The following is an 18,032-nucleotide window of genomic DNA, read 5'->3' on the forward strand; positions in this document are numbered from 1 at the left end:
CTCTCCCACAGACTGGGATGTGAATATGAGTAAAGCAACAAGAATTGCCTTAAGAGTGAGTGAAGGGGCTTCCGGAAGGAGCACCTGCCCCGCCCTCGCCCCGCCCCTCGGCCTCGGCATGGCGGGGGGGGGGGGCCGGGAAGGACAGTTTTTCCTCCTTCCGCCTTCCGCTCCCAACCCTTCGGGGGGCCCTTATGGCCATTGCTGAGGCCGAACACTGCTCAAGAGGGCCGACGTGGAGGCGCCTGGCAGCCGGCAGCCTCCAGCTCCCTCCTGGGCCTCCGGAAGCCCTCATCGGCCTGCTCGCGACCGCCCCCCTGAAGGCCCTGAGGGAAGGGGCTCTCCTGGGCCCTACCTGCCGCATCTCCTCGCACACCAGGGAGAAGAGCCAGAAGTAGATGACGAGCTCCCGCCAGGATGGCAGGGGCTGGAAGTCGACCATGAGCACGTAGGCGAAGAGCCAGAGGAAGGTGAAGTAGGACAGGATGTTCAGGTGGAAGATCACCACCGGTGCCGTGAAGAAGGCTCCGAAGCGGGCTAGGCAGCTCACCGGCTGGAGCCTCTTCTCTCTGAGGGGAGCAGAGCGGAGGGACACCGATGGGCCATGGCCGTCACCCTGGCTTGGCCTGGAGGGACCCCCGAGACTCCATCCCGCTGAAGAGCCTCCCCATCTGGATTTGAATCCTGCAGGTGTGGCTTTGGGCAAGTTTCCTGATCTGTCTGGCCTCCCTCTCCCTCTCTGCAGACTACTGGGCCTGAGCATAGGCTCTCCCCAGAGGAAAGAGCTGGCGAGAAAGGAATAGCTGTGGGCACTGCACACAACCCCGCCAGAATAGTCCTGCTGGTGCAGCTTCCGCCCCTGCCCCTGCCCATGCCCAGACCGACCTCAGCTCTGCCTAGCCAAAGGCCAAAGAGGCAGAGATTCTGCTTAGGGCAGTAGCCCAACCCCTCTAAGGCCACACATCCTCACTTAGCCCAGTCAGAGGACGAAAGAATGGAACTAGAGCATGGGAGCAGGATGGCCTGGGAAGAAGAAGAGGGAGAAGAAGGAGAGGAAGAGGAAGGAGAAGAAAGAGAAGCAGAAGAAGAGGAAGGAGGAGAAGAGGATGAAGAGAAAGAGGGAGGAGAAAAAAGAAAGAAGAGGAAGGAGGAGGAAGAAAAAGGAGAGGAGGAAGAAAAAGGAGAGGAAAAGGAAGGAGAAGAAAAAAGCAAGAAAAGGAAGAAGAAAGAGGAGAGAAAGGAGAAGAAAAAGAAGCAGAAGGAGGAGAGGAAGGAGAAGAAAAAGCAGAAGAAGGAGGAGGAGAGGAGGAAGAGAAAGAAGGAGAGGAAGAAGAGAGGAGGAGAAAGAAGAAGGTGAAGGAGGAGGAGGAGAAGAGGAAGAACAACAACTGACCAGAAATAAAATATAAGTGAAGAATAGTCTGAAAGAAATGGTCTCTTTGTATAGAAGCAAAATCCCCTCATCTTGAAAGCAGGATGTGTGGAGTCTAGAACAACCACAGTCCTCTCAAAACATTTCAAGCAAAACGTAACCAAACATCTAAATACTTGACTGCAAGAAATAATCTACTAAAACATCCCAGAAATTTTGAACACAGGAAAAATGCACCAATTGACATCTTAAGGGGAAATTTTGTTTTAAACTCCAAGATATATAGTAGTTAAACTCAACAATTTTAGGTACTTAAACTTAGCAAAAACACCTGCTGCAAGTGACCAGGAGAAAAACCTTCTAATAAAAAGAAAAGAAAATTAGAACAGCACAAGACTACTTTGTATTCACCAGAAATCTCAGGAGCAAATGGAATAATATATTCCAAAAAGCAAAGGAGCTCAAGATGCAACTCAAAAGGACACACCTTATAAGCCTTAGCCTAATCATCAATGATAAAAGAATAATCAATTCAGTAAAATAGAGACATTTGAAGGTGATAGAAGCTTAGATATGAGCAGATTATTTGACTTGTAAACACTATTGCAACAACAAAAATAGAAAAATGATAAATAAAAATGCAGTGGATAGACCAGTCAGCCTCAAAAAAAAAAAAGAGTGAGTGAAGGGACCCCATGTAATCTCCTTCTAAGCAATTGTTTGATCCCCCCACTCATTTATTATCTGGGGCTTAATGCTCTAGAAGCCTTTCCTGTTACTTCAGTTGTGGTCAAGGCCTGCTGGCTTGGTGGTCCTGCCCTGGTGCAATGTGTTCCACTTCTACCTCTACCACAGTCCATTCCATCTGTCCTGCTAGCTTTTCTAAGTTGTTTTGTGCTGGAAAATCAGTTGTCTTTTTTGTGTCATAATACTACTCCAGAATTCATTGTAAGACATTTTATCAGGATTTTAAAGGGTAATTTGATAGAGATCAGGTGAGAGATCTCTATATTCTCTATCAATTTGACTCTGCACGTGGCTTTTATTCTTATAAATTTGAATTAGAAATGAGACCCCTATCAGAAGAATTTGAAGCAAATATTTTCCCCCTCAAATACCTGATTCCCTTCTAATTTTACTACATTGGTTTTGTTTTGAGGGGAAAACAATTTAATTTCATGTAAGCAACATTATCCATTTTACCTTGCTGTCCTATATATCCCTCATGTGATCATGAACTCTCCCCTGTCCATTAATATGTGAGTCAAAAATTTCCCCGTTACTCTCTTTTCTTTATATCAACTTTTGTATCTAAATCATGAACCCATTTGGAATTTATTTTGTTATGTGATGCAAGAATATTGGTCCATTCCTAGATTCTGCAAAACGAATTTTCAGTATTTTCAGCAATTTTTGTTATGTAATCAGTACTTAACATTGAAAATGGGTTAACTTCCTCATTTTACTTGTGAGGAAACTAAGGCAAAAACATAGGACGTAGCAGGGCCACAATTTGAACCCAGGTCTTCTTTCAAGATATGTTCCATGGTCTCTCACAATGTGAGGTGTTACTCCTCCTTTGTGTAATGAATCAGTTGAGAAATAGAGTTGAGACCTGCTATGTGCTCAGTCCCACATGCCTAGGAGTCACATAGCAGTCTGCCATTGCATGGAGGCTTGTTTATTACATAGTTTAGAGATCACATACTTCTTTGGCACACAGTCAATTTTATACATATATGTTTCCATGCAACTTAACAGCAAACACCAAGCCTAAGTAAATACTCAATGAAACATTGTTGCTATAGATGAATGACATAACAAGAGTGTGATCTAGATGTTAGTTATCCCTGATCTTAGGATAGTCATTGTTACTTTTGGTAAGCTTTCACAATCAATCACAATTACTTAGGATATGGATAACAAAACATTTTATACCTAGGTGCATGATTAGAAGGTTAATTTGAGACAGACCAGATTTCCTTCAATTTACATGTTCAATTTTTTTTGGTGTTACTTTAAAGCACCTGGCAATGTTGCCTGGTTTCTATCTGCAGTGGAGTGTGTCTTGAAGGTTATTGATGTTCTTGGCTTCCCTGGCTTGTAAAAAAAGTGAATGTAACACTGGAGAGGAAAAAGAAGGGGGATAATGATCTTTATGTTTAATTCTGTGAATGTAAACTTTTAGGGTAATAATCTGGGAGGATTAAGGTATGGGATGTATATGTGTGTTAATCCTATAAGTATTTGCTCTCATAGTACTTCTCCTGTATTGGGGAGGAGACAATCATCTTAACGAGACCATTGTAGTAAGGGATGTTGGAGAGATAGAGAAGTCACTGAGAGGGATCAGTGGGAACCTCATTTTCAGGGAGCTGCCTTGCCAGGCTCCCATCTCCCAAACTGTGACTTTGCCAGACAGTAAGGATTTGTCAGCTTCCCTCAGTCTTCTAACTCCAAGTCCACAATTTTTAACACTGCTAAAAAAATTGTGTATGGCTGGAGGGATCCTCAGAATTTCATTAGTGGGTTCATTCTGCTGAGATTTCCTCTGAGGAAGGACTTGAACAGTGCCACCTGGAATAATGATGATGATCATTGTAATGATCATCACAATAACTAGCTTTTAGATAGAACTTGAAGGTTTACAAAGCATTTCCTCTCATTTGAATGACATTTGCAAGTCTCAGCCAATGGGATACCTTTCCTTTTGTACAGTATCATGGAGCTCTTGCTACAAAACCTTCAAACTCAGCTTCACTATTACCAACATGTTTTACACAACAAAGATGAATCAAAAGGACTCCAGAACATTCAAGGCTGCTGAGCATATCCTACAAATCTTGGTGAGATTCTACTCCCATTCCCTTCTACCTCCTCTGTCCCATGCTACCTTCCATAGCCCTGTGTATTTAGGCATGCTCTAGCCAGGTATACAGAAGTTCCCTTCTCTCTTTTTGTTTCCAGCTCAAGGTATTGTTTGGAAGCAGCAAGCTTGGCTCTCAGTATTGTGGATGCAGTGGCCTTTCACTGAGGTGAGATTCCTTCAAGACATCATCAGCTCAGATATTAGGGACCAGCAATTTCCATTTCACTCAGATGTTGCCCAGGCTGTTTCTTCTGCTTCTTAATAGAAATTCCTTCTTTCCCAAGCTGTAATGGATAAAATCTTCCAACCAAGAAGCCATTAAAATATTTTAGACTCCTTATTCTCTTTCTCAGGTAGAAAAATATTCATTCCCCATTATTCTTTCCAAAGATAAGTTTGCAACTGTTTTCACTTTATAACTCCACATGAAAGGAATAACCTAGGAGGCATCAAATGAGTGCTTAGAAAATGATTGATTAATAAATACATATCAACATTACCTTTCTCTAGAATCATATATAGGCTCCAAGCTGGAAGGGACAGTAGAGGTAACCTGGACCATTCTCTTCATTTACAGATGAAAAAATGAAGACCCAAGGAGATCCCAATAACTTTCCCCAGGTCAAAAATAGTCAGAGTTTGAACACTTGATCTTTGATTTTAAATTCATTGTTCTTTCCACTACTCTAAAGAAACTACTGAAAATAATCAGACCCCACAGACACTTGTAAACATACAAATAAGTGATGTTACAGAGCACTGCCAATTCTGTTGTCGTGGATAAGGTGGTAAGTGTGGAATCAGAAAGAACAGAGTTCAAATTTTCTCTCACTTACCAGATGTGTGATGCTATGCAAGTCACATAATCTGCCTTAGCCTCCATTTCTTTCCTCTATAAACTGAGAGGGCTATATTTGATGGCTTCCAATGTCCTTTTCAACTTTAAATCTACAATCATCTCTAAACCTTTATTCCAAGTCAGCCACTTCTCTCAAGAGTGTTCTCTGAATAACTAAATTTCAGAAACTAAACCAGTGGTGTCAAACTCAAAAGGAAATTTCTAAAGCCACTAAATTATACATCAGCAAGGTCCCTATAGCCTGCATTTTGGCTCAGAAAAACATATACATTTATATATATATATACATATACATATATATATGTATTACTTTATAAATTAATAAGCTAACACATTAAAATTAGATTGGCACTACCCTTAATATAGCTCATGTGACTCCTAGGAAGGTCTGTTTGAAACCACTTGTCTGAAACATTAATTTCCAGGTCTCTGAAGAACAGCATAGCAACTGGAGTAGATATACTCTGCACTTTCAAGAAGGACTCCTCCAACCTTGTCCTGGACAAAAAGGTGGTTTCCTGGGAGCTGACTGAACAGCTCTGTAGAAGAGAGCTAAAACACCTGGTTATAGACAATGATAGCCTCATTGTGAATGGTAACTAGCTTGACTTTTGGGATATGTGCCTCTCTTTCTCTGGGTAGGTTCCCTTTCCAGAAAACAACTCACCTGCCCCAAATTCTTCTTTCCTTTCGGGTCTCCTTTGTTTTCATGGTTTCTCTCTCACTCCTGGGAGCACTGGCCCTCAAAGTGGTGACAAACTATGAAGACATGGTGAGCTCACTTCTCAAGATCAGAAGAGACTGGATTATTTTTAGACTCCTTCAACAAAGAAGTATGCCTTGAATGCCTTCTTGAATGCTGAAGCACCATTTTTCCCCTATGGGCCCCAAACCAACTCCTCTCCATTACTCCTTTAACTTTTTTGCCCACAAAGAGATACCCTACTCAAATTCTCTTCCTCCCTCTCTCCCCCCTCTATCTTTACTTCCCTCTCTCCTTCTCTCTCCTTCTTACTCTCTCTCTCCTTCTCTCTCTCTCTCTCTCTCTCTCTCTCTCTCTCTCTCTCTCTCTCTCTCTCTCTCTCTCTCTCTCTGTCTCTGTCTCTGTCTCTCTCTATCTCTCTGTCTCTCAACTTTCTTTATTTCTTCTATCTTTTCTCCCTCTCTTTTCTCTTTCTTTTTTGGCCTTCTTTTCTGTACCTTTCCCAAAATCTTGTGTTTATGTCTCTTCTGTCCCATTCTCTTTTTTCCTCTGCTATTCTCTTCTTGTCTTCCCTCCTTTCATCTGCTGTCCCTTGCCTCATCCTTCCCTGCCCTCATCTTCTCTCCAAAACTTGTTCCCTCTGAATTTTTCTTTCTTCTTTTCTTTTCCCTTCTCAAACTACAGGGTATCAACATAAGCTGCCAGGAATCAGATCCACAAAGAGTAAGTTTTAGATTTCTTTTTTGTCTGTATCTATATTTATATCATTCTCTTTAATGAGACACTACAATGAAAGATTTTTGTTTATCTTTTTGGGAGTAATGTAGGGCAGAGGATTAAAAGTGGTGTTAGGGATTCTTAGAATTAGATACACTATTAGATATGGCCAAAGTTTAGACTTCATTTACTCATTTGTCTATTCTCTTTTTGCTACTCAAAATATATATAAATAGTTCAAAAGGGAAAATTATCCCATGGGCCTGGGAAAGCAGGCTGTCCCTATCTCTTTCTTGTTCAAAATTAAGAGTCAGACCTTGTGGTCTTTGTAATCTTCTGATACATTGAGGGGATCTCCCAACATTCCAGAGAGACTTGTGGCTCTCCCTTATATTCTTCATTCACCAAAGTTGCCCAATAGTTTTCATTAATAATGTTTTTATTCTCTGCTCCTTCAATAACTACACTCTCTCAAACCAGTGTCTTGCTCGGTTGCTCTCAGATTTGAGACTCATCAGAAAAGAGATGATAGATAAATTTATGTGAGTTTATGAGCACTTGAGTGAAATCCCATAGAAGAAGAGAAGAAGAGCCCAGTTCAAAACCTTGTAGGGCATCTACAGGAAGGACTTAATTAAGTAAGAATCCAGCAAAGGAGACTAAAACAGGATAATCAGAAAAGTCCTAGGACAACCAGGAGAGTTTTGTTATGAAAATTAGAGAATTTGGGTATCAAGGAGTGCAGAGAGCTTAAGAAGAATGAGGATTAAGAAGAAGGCCATTAAGAGATTTTTGCAATTTCATTTGAATGATGAAGTTGAAAACCAGACTGTAGTTAAAAAAAAAGAGTAGGAAGAAGGGAAGTAGAAGCACCTTTCATAGATAGCATTTTCAAAAATTTCAATCCCAAAGGGAAGAGAGAGATAGGAAATGATAGCTATCAGGGATAGATGGATAAAATGAAGGCTGTTTTTCATTTGGGGTTGAAGGAAAGCTGCCAGTAGATGTGGAGAGTTTGAAAACAAAATGAAACAATGGGAATACTAGAGAGATTCTCTGCTGGGTGAAGGATGAAGTAAAGAGAGCACATATTTTGGCATTTCCTTCAGAATATATGGGGACAACATATTGTCCTTTCTACACCCACTCCTGTGGTTGAGATATATGTTCTCATCTATTGTTCTAGGAAGTGAGGTTGCTGTAGGACCTGTCACCCATATCCCAGACCATGGAGAACCAGGAAAAATCATGACATCACTGACTAGTGGCCTCCTGATCTGTGAATCCCCTGTAAATGCTATAGGTAAGAAAATATATTTTCTTTCTTTTATACTGGCATTTATCTTTGCTTTGGGCACTTGTTTTCAATTTTTAGATATGGAGTGACCTTCATAGTCTGAGAACAGGACAATCACTTATGGGGGAAGTTTGTCATTAGGTTGTAAGATTTGACAATTTCCTCTGTCCTATTGCTTTCTGCCCTAAAATTTGCTGTGATAGCAGCCTTTGGATGAAGATCTCATGGGGGATTTTGCTATTTCTTTTGTTTGCTTGGGTGTATACATATAATCGCCTATTCTTTTTCTTTGATCATTTCTCAACTGGGAAATGACTCTTTTAAAAATAATTTTGTTAATTTATAAAACATATACATTCATAATGTGTATTAAATATTATATAGGACACATAAAATTTATAATTGTCCCCTCCAATGTAGAAATATTTTCTTTGTTCCTTATGTGAAAAATCTCCCCCATTCTAACTCTTCCATCCCTCTTCTTCCAGTGCTTCCCTCTTTATCATCCCTTCATTCTTTTTTGGAAATCATTCCAATATCATAGACTGATACACATGCTGAAATAGAGAAATATAAACTGAGGAAATTATTTCTTTTGCAATGACTACTCTGGCTGGCTTATGACTAGACAGAGTTGCTAGAGGGAAACTTGAAAACTGCTTGGGAGTAATGGAGGTAGTAATGAGAAATGCTGAGGGATGCTAGTACAGGGATGCTACCACACAGGGGAACTGCCCTGGGGAATGCTCTGAGGTTTGCCTACTGATCCCTACTGATGGCTTGTGGATCAGTATCTGTTTCTAACTTCCTCCTCCCCTTCACTCCCTCCCTACTCCAACACTCTCCTTCCTGCCTCCCTCACCTCCCAGTTCTTCTTTAAGCTTTTGGCTTCTTCCCTCCTCCCTTGAATAAAGTATAAAGATACTCTTTTCTTTTCCTTTTTCAAGTCAAGGGGTTTATTGGGATAACAGGATAGGAAACTGAGGTAAGAGGGATGAGGATTTCCCTCATCTATAATGAGGGAGAATTTGAGAGTTTGAGAGAGTAGTCCATTCACAAACTGTGACTCTAAGACAGAGAGATGAAGGACAACAGCTGTTTAAAATCTTATTTTACTTCACAAAGTCAGCAAGGTCTCTAAGCTTAATTAACCCCAGACAGAAAACAAAGTCCAAAGTCTCCCAGTTTCTCGTGGCCAGCTCAACTCTCAAAGAGACAACCAACTCCAAAAGCTAATTTCTCCTTCTTCTCCTCTCTCTGTCATAGTTTCTCCTGGCCAGCTTAACTGCCTGAGTCAGAGAGCCAAAGTTAAAGCCAAGTTTCTCCTTCTCCTCTCTGTGGCCAGAAACCCCCAACTGCCACTCCTGGGAACATTCCATTTGGAACCTTCCTCTTGATTGACAGGCAGGTTAGGTCCCCAGCTTGTTTCTTGCATCTTGGCTTACAAGTCCTCTCTCTCTCTCTCCATGTCTCTACCGCAAATCCCCCCTTTTATTAGCAAAAAATGTAACTTTCATTTTTCAATGATACTTACCTTAATAATTTTATCTATCTTAACTCTTTGCTATCTGAAATATACTCTAACCCCCCCATTACAAAATGCTAAACTCATCTTAGCTGTTCTATCGAAATGCTAAGCTAAGAATGGGTCATAGGAAAATGGTTACATGAACATAGTTTCACATAACAAAGCAAATAACAATTTCCAAATCATCTCAACAATTCCCCTATCATTAAGAATATGCAAATATTCTAATTCCTAATGTCTATAAATTCACTAAGTAAAATTTCCTATCACTAATAAATGCTAACCTACAATCATAATACAATATAACTTCCATGCTTCAGAACTTCTATGTCTCTACTTTCTTAAGCCTTAAACAAATTCAATAGGCTATTACTAATGTTAGTAGTTAGACTATTAATAAACTTACTCTGAAAAGTTAGCTCGTTAGTCAATTAGTAAGTTTAGTACAGATTTAAATATATACATCATTCTAAATTTCTGTGCAAACTCATGCAGAAAAGGATATTACTTTCTGTTTGAATTTCCCACAGAAATTTCTCATCAGTGTGTCTTTGTTATCATGCATGTCATGTAATTACCCATTCCATGGATATCTTATTTTGCTATGTAGGATGTGCATGCATATATGTGGTGTTTACATGTATGACACAGTCTTACACTTATTCATGGCCAAAATTTCAAAGTTCCAAAGTCCTTCCATGTCCATTCATGTTGCCTGTCGAAACTCTTCCATCCTTTCTGCTCAACATATCACTCTTCTGTCTTCCATCACTTGATTGAAGACTTGTGTTCTTCAAGTCAGGATCCACTGCAATAATCAGGAACCTGGGAACACACAAACAAACCACGAACATGTGTGCAAGTTAGTTTTTTACATATGTGTGCAAGTAAATGTGAAAAGTTACTTTTGCATGGAAGTGAGATGAAATTTTTCAGTAACAGAATGTATCAATTTTTTGTGTGTGCAAGTAAGATAACATGATTTTCTTCATGAATGGGGGTAAGCTTTTTGCATTTGTACATCTTCGTGTTTACAAGTTAGGTCAACTTGTGTTTTTCCTCATGCAAGGGGGTAAGCGTTATGCATAGGTTTTCAAGTCTTTGGTAAGAATAATGACATCAATTTTTTTTTCTTTCAAGGAGGTTTATCATATGGTTACTGCATGTAGTTCTAGGATGGTTACTGTATGTAGAATTTGGAGATAGTTCTTTTTGTTTTGTTACTATGTCAGGCAGAGACTTTTATATCTTATATTGAGGCTTTGTGGCTGCTAATCTTTCTCATGCAAGGTTTTACTTTCATATTACTGTGTTACTGTCTGTATATTTTCAGGGTTCTATCCTTTCATTATTTTAACTTGTGCAGGGCTCTCTCTACTGTATTCTGGTGGCAAGTATTCATGTGCTTTCCTGTGTTTCTGGTAGGGACTGCATTTGCTTATCAATTATTTTCCTAGGGCTACTCAATATTATGGGTGTGATGCAATTTCACATGTGAAGCATGGAACCATGGATCTCTTTGATCAACTTTTATAGCTATTGGGGTTGTCATTATGACCGTAGTAGGTCCAATCCATCTTGGTTCTATAGGAGATTCTCTATTAAAGTTCTTGACATAAACTTTATCACCTGGTTTTATCTTGTGCAATGAAAAATCTGGTGGTATTCTTTGCACAAGCAAACCCAGTTTCCTTAGTTCTTCAATCCTATGTTGTATCTGTTTTAAGTATTCATGAAGAACACATTCACCTCTTAACATGGATACAAGTAAGGTGGCTTTACTGTCCTATGATGCTAAAGAGGGCTGACCATACAGAATTTCAAAAGGTGATAGGTGCAGGTCAGTCCTAGGCCTGGTTCTAATGTTGAAGAAAGCAAGGGACAAAACATCTGCCCATTTTAAATGTGTTTCTGAACAGAGTTTACCTATTGGTGTTTTTAACTCTTTGATCGTCTGTTCGACCAGCCTGGAACTTTGGGGCCGATAAACTGAATGGTAATTGCACTTAATCCCCAAGTTCTTATAGATTTCTTGTAGAACCCGGGAAGTGAAGTGGGTCCCCTTGTCCGAGTCAATGGTATTGGGAATGCCATGTCTAGGTATAATCTCCTTCAATAGAAATTTCACTACTGTAGCAGTGTCACTTTTCTTATACGGACATGTTACAACCCATCTAGTCAGTCTATCCAATATAACCAATGCATATTTGCATCCCCTTTCCTTAGGCATGTTGATATCATCAATTTGAATACAGTGGAAAGGCATATAACTGAGTGGTCTGCCTCCCAATGCAACACTCTTAAAATGTCCTTGATTTTATCTCCTGCATGTTTCACGTGCCTTGACTAGTTCTAATGGCATTTGTAGTCATTCCTGGTGCTGTCCAATATCTCTTTATGCTATCCAAAATCCCTTGTACTCCGTAATGTCCCTTTGCATGAATTACGGTGCATAGATGTTGATACAACTTTTTAGGGAGAATAGGATTACCCCCATGAGCAATACAGATGCCTTTGATCAGTTTAGTAGCTGCTCTTTCCATGAATGTATCTCTTCTCTGTCATAGGCTTTAGTGAGATTATTCCTTTTGATCAGAGAGAAATGCAGCACATGGTGGGAACCGAACCTAACAGCATACTTTGATCTTATGTCTGCTCTTTCATTGTTGGGGATATCCTGTCCTATGGATGAGTGTGTACCTTACAATGAATTATGGCCACCTCCTTAGGAAAGTCTACAACATTAATAATACTATGTATAAGATTGCCATATGCAATTGGTTTCCCAGCTGAAGTTTTATAACCTTTGTTTTGCCATATGTATGATGACCAATGCACAGTGGAGAAAGCGTAGTGTGAATCCAGAAATATATTAGCTTTTTTCCCCCTAGCTAATTCCAGGGCCATGAGCATAGCCTTAAGCGTGGCTCCCTGGATGCTGACATGACTTGGCAACGACACATGCCAAAGCATTTTGTCATTGTCAACAACCGCTGCCCCTGAGAATGTCTCTCCCATCACGAACATAGGAGGACCCATCTGTGTATAACTCCATTTCTGAATTGATAAGAGGTGTATCTTTCAGGTGTTCATTTGGCCTATGCATGAGTTCTACTATCTGATCACAATCATGCAATACTTCTCCACCCATTGGCAAATCAGGGACCAGAGTTGCTGGGTTCACCGGTGCACATCTATGAATTGTGATGTTATCATCGCCTAACAAAATGACTTCATACTGGGATATTCTTGCATTGGTGAATGAATATGTACTCTGTGACCGTAACAGTTTTTCAATTTCGTGTGCAGAATACACCTGCAATTTACATCCCAGTACTACGTCATAGGACTTCTTGACCATTAGACTTGTAGCTACTACACTCCTGAGGCAATGTACTATGCCCTGTACAACCGTGTCGAGGATAGAACTGTAAAATACGATAGCCCTCAGATTCAACTGAAAATACTGTGCTAACATTCCAGAAGCAATGCCTTTTGCTTGATGGACTTACAAGTGGAATTCTTTCTCATAATTAGGTATTCCCAAAGCTGGAGCTGATAGAATATCTCCCTTCAACTGAGACAAAGCATGCAAATGTTCCTTATTCATTTGCAATGGTTCTTTGAAGTCTTTCTTTGTCAAATCAGTCAAGTACTTGGATATATGAGAATAACCCACTATGTACTGCCTCCAGAAACCAGCAACCCCCAGAAAAGCTCTCAGTTCTTTCTTAGTTCGAGGGATGCCTAGCTTCTGTATATCTGCTATCTTTTTATTTGAAATTTTCCTGGTGCCCCCCTCCAGGACAAATCCTAATATTCAACTATTGGTAGGACCCATTGAATCTTCTTTTTAGAAACTTTATGTCCCCTTGATAAAGTTCTATTAACAATTTCTTTCAATCTTCTAAACAAATTTTAGGGTCAGGAGATGCTAGCAACAAATCATCCACACAGTGTATCAATTTGCTATGTTTGATCTCTTTGCAACAGTTGAGAAAATATTGAAGCCGACTCCCAACAATCTTGCACTAATCTAGGATAGCACAGCTGGGTTTGTTGCCATTGGAAAGCAAAAATATTTTGAGAATCAGGGTGCAACGGTATAGTGAAGTAAGCATTGCTCAGGTCCAACACTGTACACCTCCTAGCTTCTGCAGGTATCTGAGTTATAATATCATTTGGAGATGATGTTACAGTATATCTCTTCCTAATGAAATTATTCACAGCCCTCAAATCATCAGAAATCTCCATGTAGGAGTGCCATCTTCATTCAGCTTATTCTTTTTAATGGCTAATATTCGGTTATTGTATTCAGATACCGTAGGTCTCAATATACCTTGCTCAAGCAAGCTATTTATAATGGGTATTATCCCTTCTCTTGCTTCTCTACTCAACTTGTATTGTGGTATCTTAGGTGGTATCCCTTCCCTGACCTCAATCCTAACAGGAGTAATCGATTTAATCCGACCCACATCATTTTGGTGTTTTGCAAACACCCCCTGTGGCATATCTGTGGGTATGTCATATTTAGAAGTCACAACTTGAATTTTTTCAGGTTCTTCCTCAAGTTGTTCTTAGTAACAACGGATAATGCTTCAGTGAATTCTTGGGTAGATGCAAAGAAATTACCCCATATTTTTCACATGGTAATGTTGCCTGTATCTTGCACAAAACATCTCGTCCAAAAGATTGGCTAGGCATGATGGAATCAACAAGAAGTTATGATCTATGGTGAGAGGACCTAGTTTAAACATAGTGCTTTTGAGCTCAGGGACCTATTGTCTTTGTCCCATTGCTCCAGCTACAGAAGCCATACCCCCTATGTCGGTATCCCCTGGACTTGTCTTTAGGACAGACTTTGAAGCACCAGTATCCAAGAGAGCCTTAAGGTTTTTCTTCCCCACCTTAATCCATACCTATGCTTCTGGCCTGTGTGTAGGTAAAGAGTTTATTGCCACCGAATTAGTACTCCTGTCTTTGCTACCCTCTGCCAGCTGCATATGTAACTCAGTTAATTATTTTTGATTTGATCCATTCCCAATATAGTCTTCAATGGTACATGAAACTAAACCATCACAGTAGCTTTGGCTGGATATCCCTTTGCCACGTAGAATGCTGACTTCAAGCCTGCCTTTTGAATTCTTGGTGGTTATTCCAATTGAGAAGAATTCCATTCCATCCTGCTTTTCAAATTTAACTGAAATGTCACCTCCACTACTTTGAATATGATAATTATTTTCAAAAGTAATTTCAGCTTCATTATCAGTTAGTTGTTACTTAACTAAATCACTCAGTACTGGATGAAAGTTACTAGCTTCTCTATTCCAATTAGATGTCATTTCTGAGGGTATATCTGCCATAAAGCTCTTGGGAGAATTAACTAAGTTAAATGGGACTTCATCTGTGAATGTTTCTAGAGCCTTGTCATATTTAGCAACAGTAAACTTTAGGGAATTGAAATATTATGATTTTTGGTATTAGTCACTAACTTTAACTTGAGTTCTTGTGACTCTTTCTTTTTCTTTTGCATAATTCAATACTATTATCTATTCTACCCTGGAAAAATTTCTTAAGGAACGATCTGATTTCCTTTACAGACTTTTCCTGTGTGGTTACTATAGGTCTTATCAAAGTCTCTCATCTCATTTGCAATTGGAGATGTTATTTCATTAATCTCTGCCTCATTTTCTTTAATCTGGCTCTGCCTTTCTCTTGCTTTATTGAAATGGCTATCATTCAGAGAGCATTTTCTTATACCAATTTCACTATTTCCCAAGCTTTTTCTATTATTTTTATCTGTAGCCTCATTATTACTACTTTTTCTACCTCCAAGTGTCACCCTATGTGCCTGGCTTCATAATTCTCTTCTAAACACATCTGAATACTTTGGCTTTGCTCCAGTTGTTATAGCATTTTGTATTTCACTCAAATCAGGAGCTTGCTGTGAGGACTTTAACTTGCAGTGTGAACAGTAAGTAGATTTCTTGTATCTATTTCTGCATTATGTTTGTCTCTGTTATTAGTCTTACGTTTCTTCTTCAAAAAGCAGCTTCTAAACCAGACTGTATAGTTAAAAAGAGAATAGAAAGAAGGAAAGTAGAAGCACCTTTTATGAGCATCCTCAAGGATTTCAGTCAGAAAAGAGAAGAGAGACAGGAGAATATAGCTCTCAGGGACAGGTGGATAAAATGAAGGTTTTTTCCAGATGGGGAAGTAATAAAGCTGTCATTAGATTAGAAGAGTTTGAAAAAATGAGAATATGGAAGTACTAGAGAGATTCTCTGCTCGATGAATGATGAAGAAAAAAGAGCATATTTTGGAGTTTCCTTCAAAATATAAGGGAACAACATATTGTCCTTTCTACCCCGAGTCCTGTGGCTGAGATTTATGTTCTCACCTATTCTTCTAGAGAGTGACATTGGTGTAGGGCCCTTCACCCATATCCCAGAACATGGAGCACCAGGAGACATGACATCAGTGACCAGTGAATCTACTGTATGTGCCATGGGTAAGAAACGATTTCTTTTTCTATTATATTGGTATTCATCCTTGCTCTGGGCCCTTATTTTCCAGGTTTGAGATATGATATGGACTCATCTTCATAGTCTGAGAACAGGAGGCTCACTGATGGGGGAGTTTGTGATTAGGTTGTAAGACCTGGCAAGTTCCTCTGTCCCATTACTGTCTGCCCAGATGTATACTGTGATGGCAGCCTTTGGATGAAGAGCTCATGGAGGATTTTGTCCATTTCTTGTGTTAGTTTGTGTGTATAGATATAATTTACTAGGATAAAAGTCAGCTACTGGAGGACAGGCTTTTCTATGCCCAGCACGTAAAACCCTGAATGGGGTACCTGATTCTTAACAAATGATTACTGCTTCATTTTCCATTTAACCTGAGCAGATATCTATCAGGCAGTTTGTCTGAGCCATGCGCCTTATCTCATCTGAGGGCAAGATGACAGGACAGATCCATCTATATATCAGTCTCAGCTTATTTAATACTTTCTAATGGTGGCCATGCACCCTAGAGCACAAGTAGATCCTAATTCCTGTCACAGTCTTTTTGTTTTGAAAGGGCTTGTCAGGGAGAAGGTGCTAATGTGAGGGGTTGGGGATTGGTTGCTCTTCTCAGGAAGTTCAAAATCCTCACAGGCTCTGGGGATCTCTGTCCAAATGACTCCAAACTTCCCCCATCAACCCTTAGGCATACTTCAACTAACTGCTTTGGTCACAGGATTCTCTACTGAGACTTCAGGGACACTGAAGAAAGTGAGTGGATCTGACCAGGGAAGAGAACGAACAAACTCCACCAGTATCCCTATGACTGGCTTTATCGGGAGAGATTCCATTGCTGACACTGAAACGGACATAACTGTCATGGAGACAACTCCAAGAGCCACAGCCACTCAAGACCCACTTCTCACTATGCCCACTGGAGCAGGTGACCTCATCCCTGGGATGCACAGGAGAATGGTGTCCTCTCTCACCGAAACCTCAGTTCCATCTGAGATATCCTCTGGAGTCACCATTGCCATTGCAAGGACCTCACTCTCCATGACTCCAGTAGAAATCACAGCTAGGCCCGGCTCCAGTGCTCCCTTAAACATCAGCCTTTTGGGGACAATTTTTTTTATACCCCTTGCAGACATACCTGTAGCTGAAATAACTATTGGAGAGAGTTCCAGTATCCCCCTTTCTCCATGGCCCACTCCAGTTGATTTTTTGACTATTGCTGTCTCAGCCCCAGGAGCTGTAATCACCTCCATAGTGCTTCTATCTTAAATTCCAAGAGCCTCAAGTACCACAGAAACCATACCAAATCCTGATTTGTCAGTGAGACCTACCACACTAGAGCCAGGCTCAGCTGCCCTAACTTCCACTGCTCCCCGCATCATTCCAACACCGTCTGGAGAAGACACAAACACCCCATTGTTGTCTATAGAAGGACCAACAGAAGATAAAACAGTATCCAGCACCTTCCCAGCAAATGCAGACACCCCTGGTATCACTCAACGGGAGCACTTCTTCAGAGGTCCTGGAGTAACTTTTCAACCTGTGTAATGGTAGAAATTTTAGGCTTTTGGGAGAGGTTATAATATTGTAATGGTTAAGAATGTGGCTACAGGATTTATGTAATATTGAACAATGGCCGCCAAGGAATTTACTTATGAAATTCCTAAAAATGAAACACTCAAGTCAGAATGGAGTTTATGGAGGTTTAATCACACTGGGAGTAGGGAAAAGGATAGGGAGCGAAGGAGAGAAGAGAAAAGGGAAAGGGGCTACTCAACCTCTGACCAAGGCAGAGGGAGTTTTAGGCCCAAAGGCCCAGGTGGAAAGAATCAGTCCTTAATTCACGTGACCGATCTGAAGGAAAGATGTCTGCGGGCGTCCTCTCTCTCCAAGCTCCTAACACCAACTCCCTTCTAGCTCTCTCCACAGGAAGTGAGCGAATTCCAGAGGCTGTTCCCTACCTCACTTCCTGTGTCTCACAAAATCCAATGGTTGGCTCTAGCTTGGCTTAGGACAGCCCAGGTGGGCAGTTAGTTATTTCTGATTTGTCATTGACTAGCACATGCCCGTGTAGTGTGGGTGTGCACAATTTTTGGGTGCTAGACCAAGATGGAGACTTTTAAAATTCACACCTGGTAGGGCCTCTACTTCTCTGCCCAATTTACGTGA

General features: G+C 40.4%; 1 protein-coding gene across 2 annotated transcripts in view; it reads left to right on the plus strand.

Annotated features, from left to right (window-relative positions):
* The window catches only part of LOC130454520 (uncharacterized), a 30,324-nt gene extending 13,191 nt beyond the window's left edge, over positions 1-17,133 (plus strand). The window contains exons 1-8 of one of the 2 annotated variants that reach the window (XM_056798721.1): positions 1,890-2,050; positions 4,091-4,218; positions 4,340-4,407; positions 5,526-5,695; positions 6,488-6,526; positions 7,707-7,823; positions 15,758-15,856; positions 16,585-17,133. In XM_056798721.1, coding sequence (XP_056654699.1) covers positions 2,011-2,050; positions 4,091-4,218; positions 4,340-4,407; positions 5,526-5,695; positions 6,488-6,526; positions 7,707-7,823; positions 15,758-15,856; positions 16,585-17,132 — 1,209 coding nt within the window. In that variant the 5' untranslated portion in view covers positions 1,890-2,010 and the 3' untranslated portion in view covers position 17,133. Of the gene's footprint in view, positions 1-1,889; positions 2,051-4,090; positions 4,219-4,339; positions 4,408-5,525; positions 5,696-6,487; positions 6,527-7,706; positions 7,824-15,757; positions 15,857-16,584 lie in introns of those variants that run through there. The other variant, XM_056798720.1, reaches the window with a different exon arrangement.
* Positions 17,134-18,032: the final 899 nt, after the last annotated feature.

The sequence above is a fragment of the Monodelphis domestica genome, chromosome 5 (genome assembly GCF_027887165.1).
Source record: "Monodelphis domestica isolate mMonDom1 chromosome 5, mMonDom1.pri, whole genome shotgun sequence".
NCBI lineage: Eukaryota > Metazoa > Chordata > Mammalia > Didelphimorphia > Didelphidae > Monodelphis > Monodelphis domestica.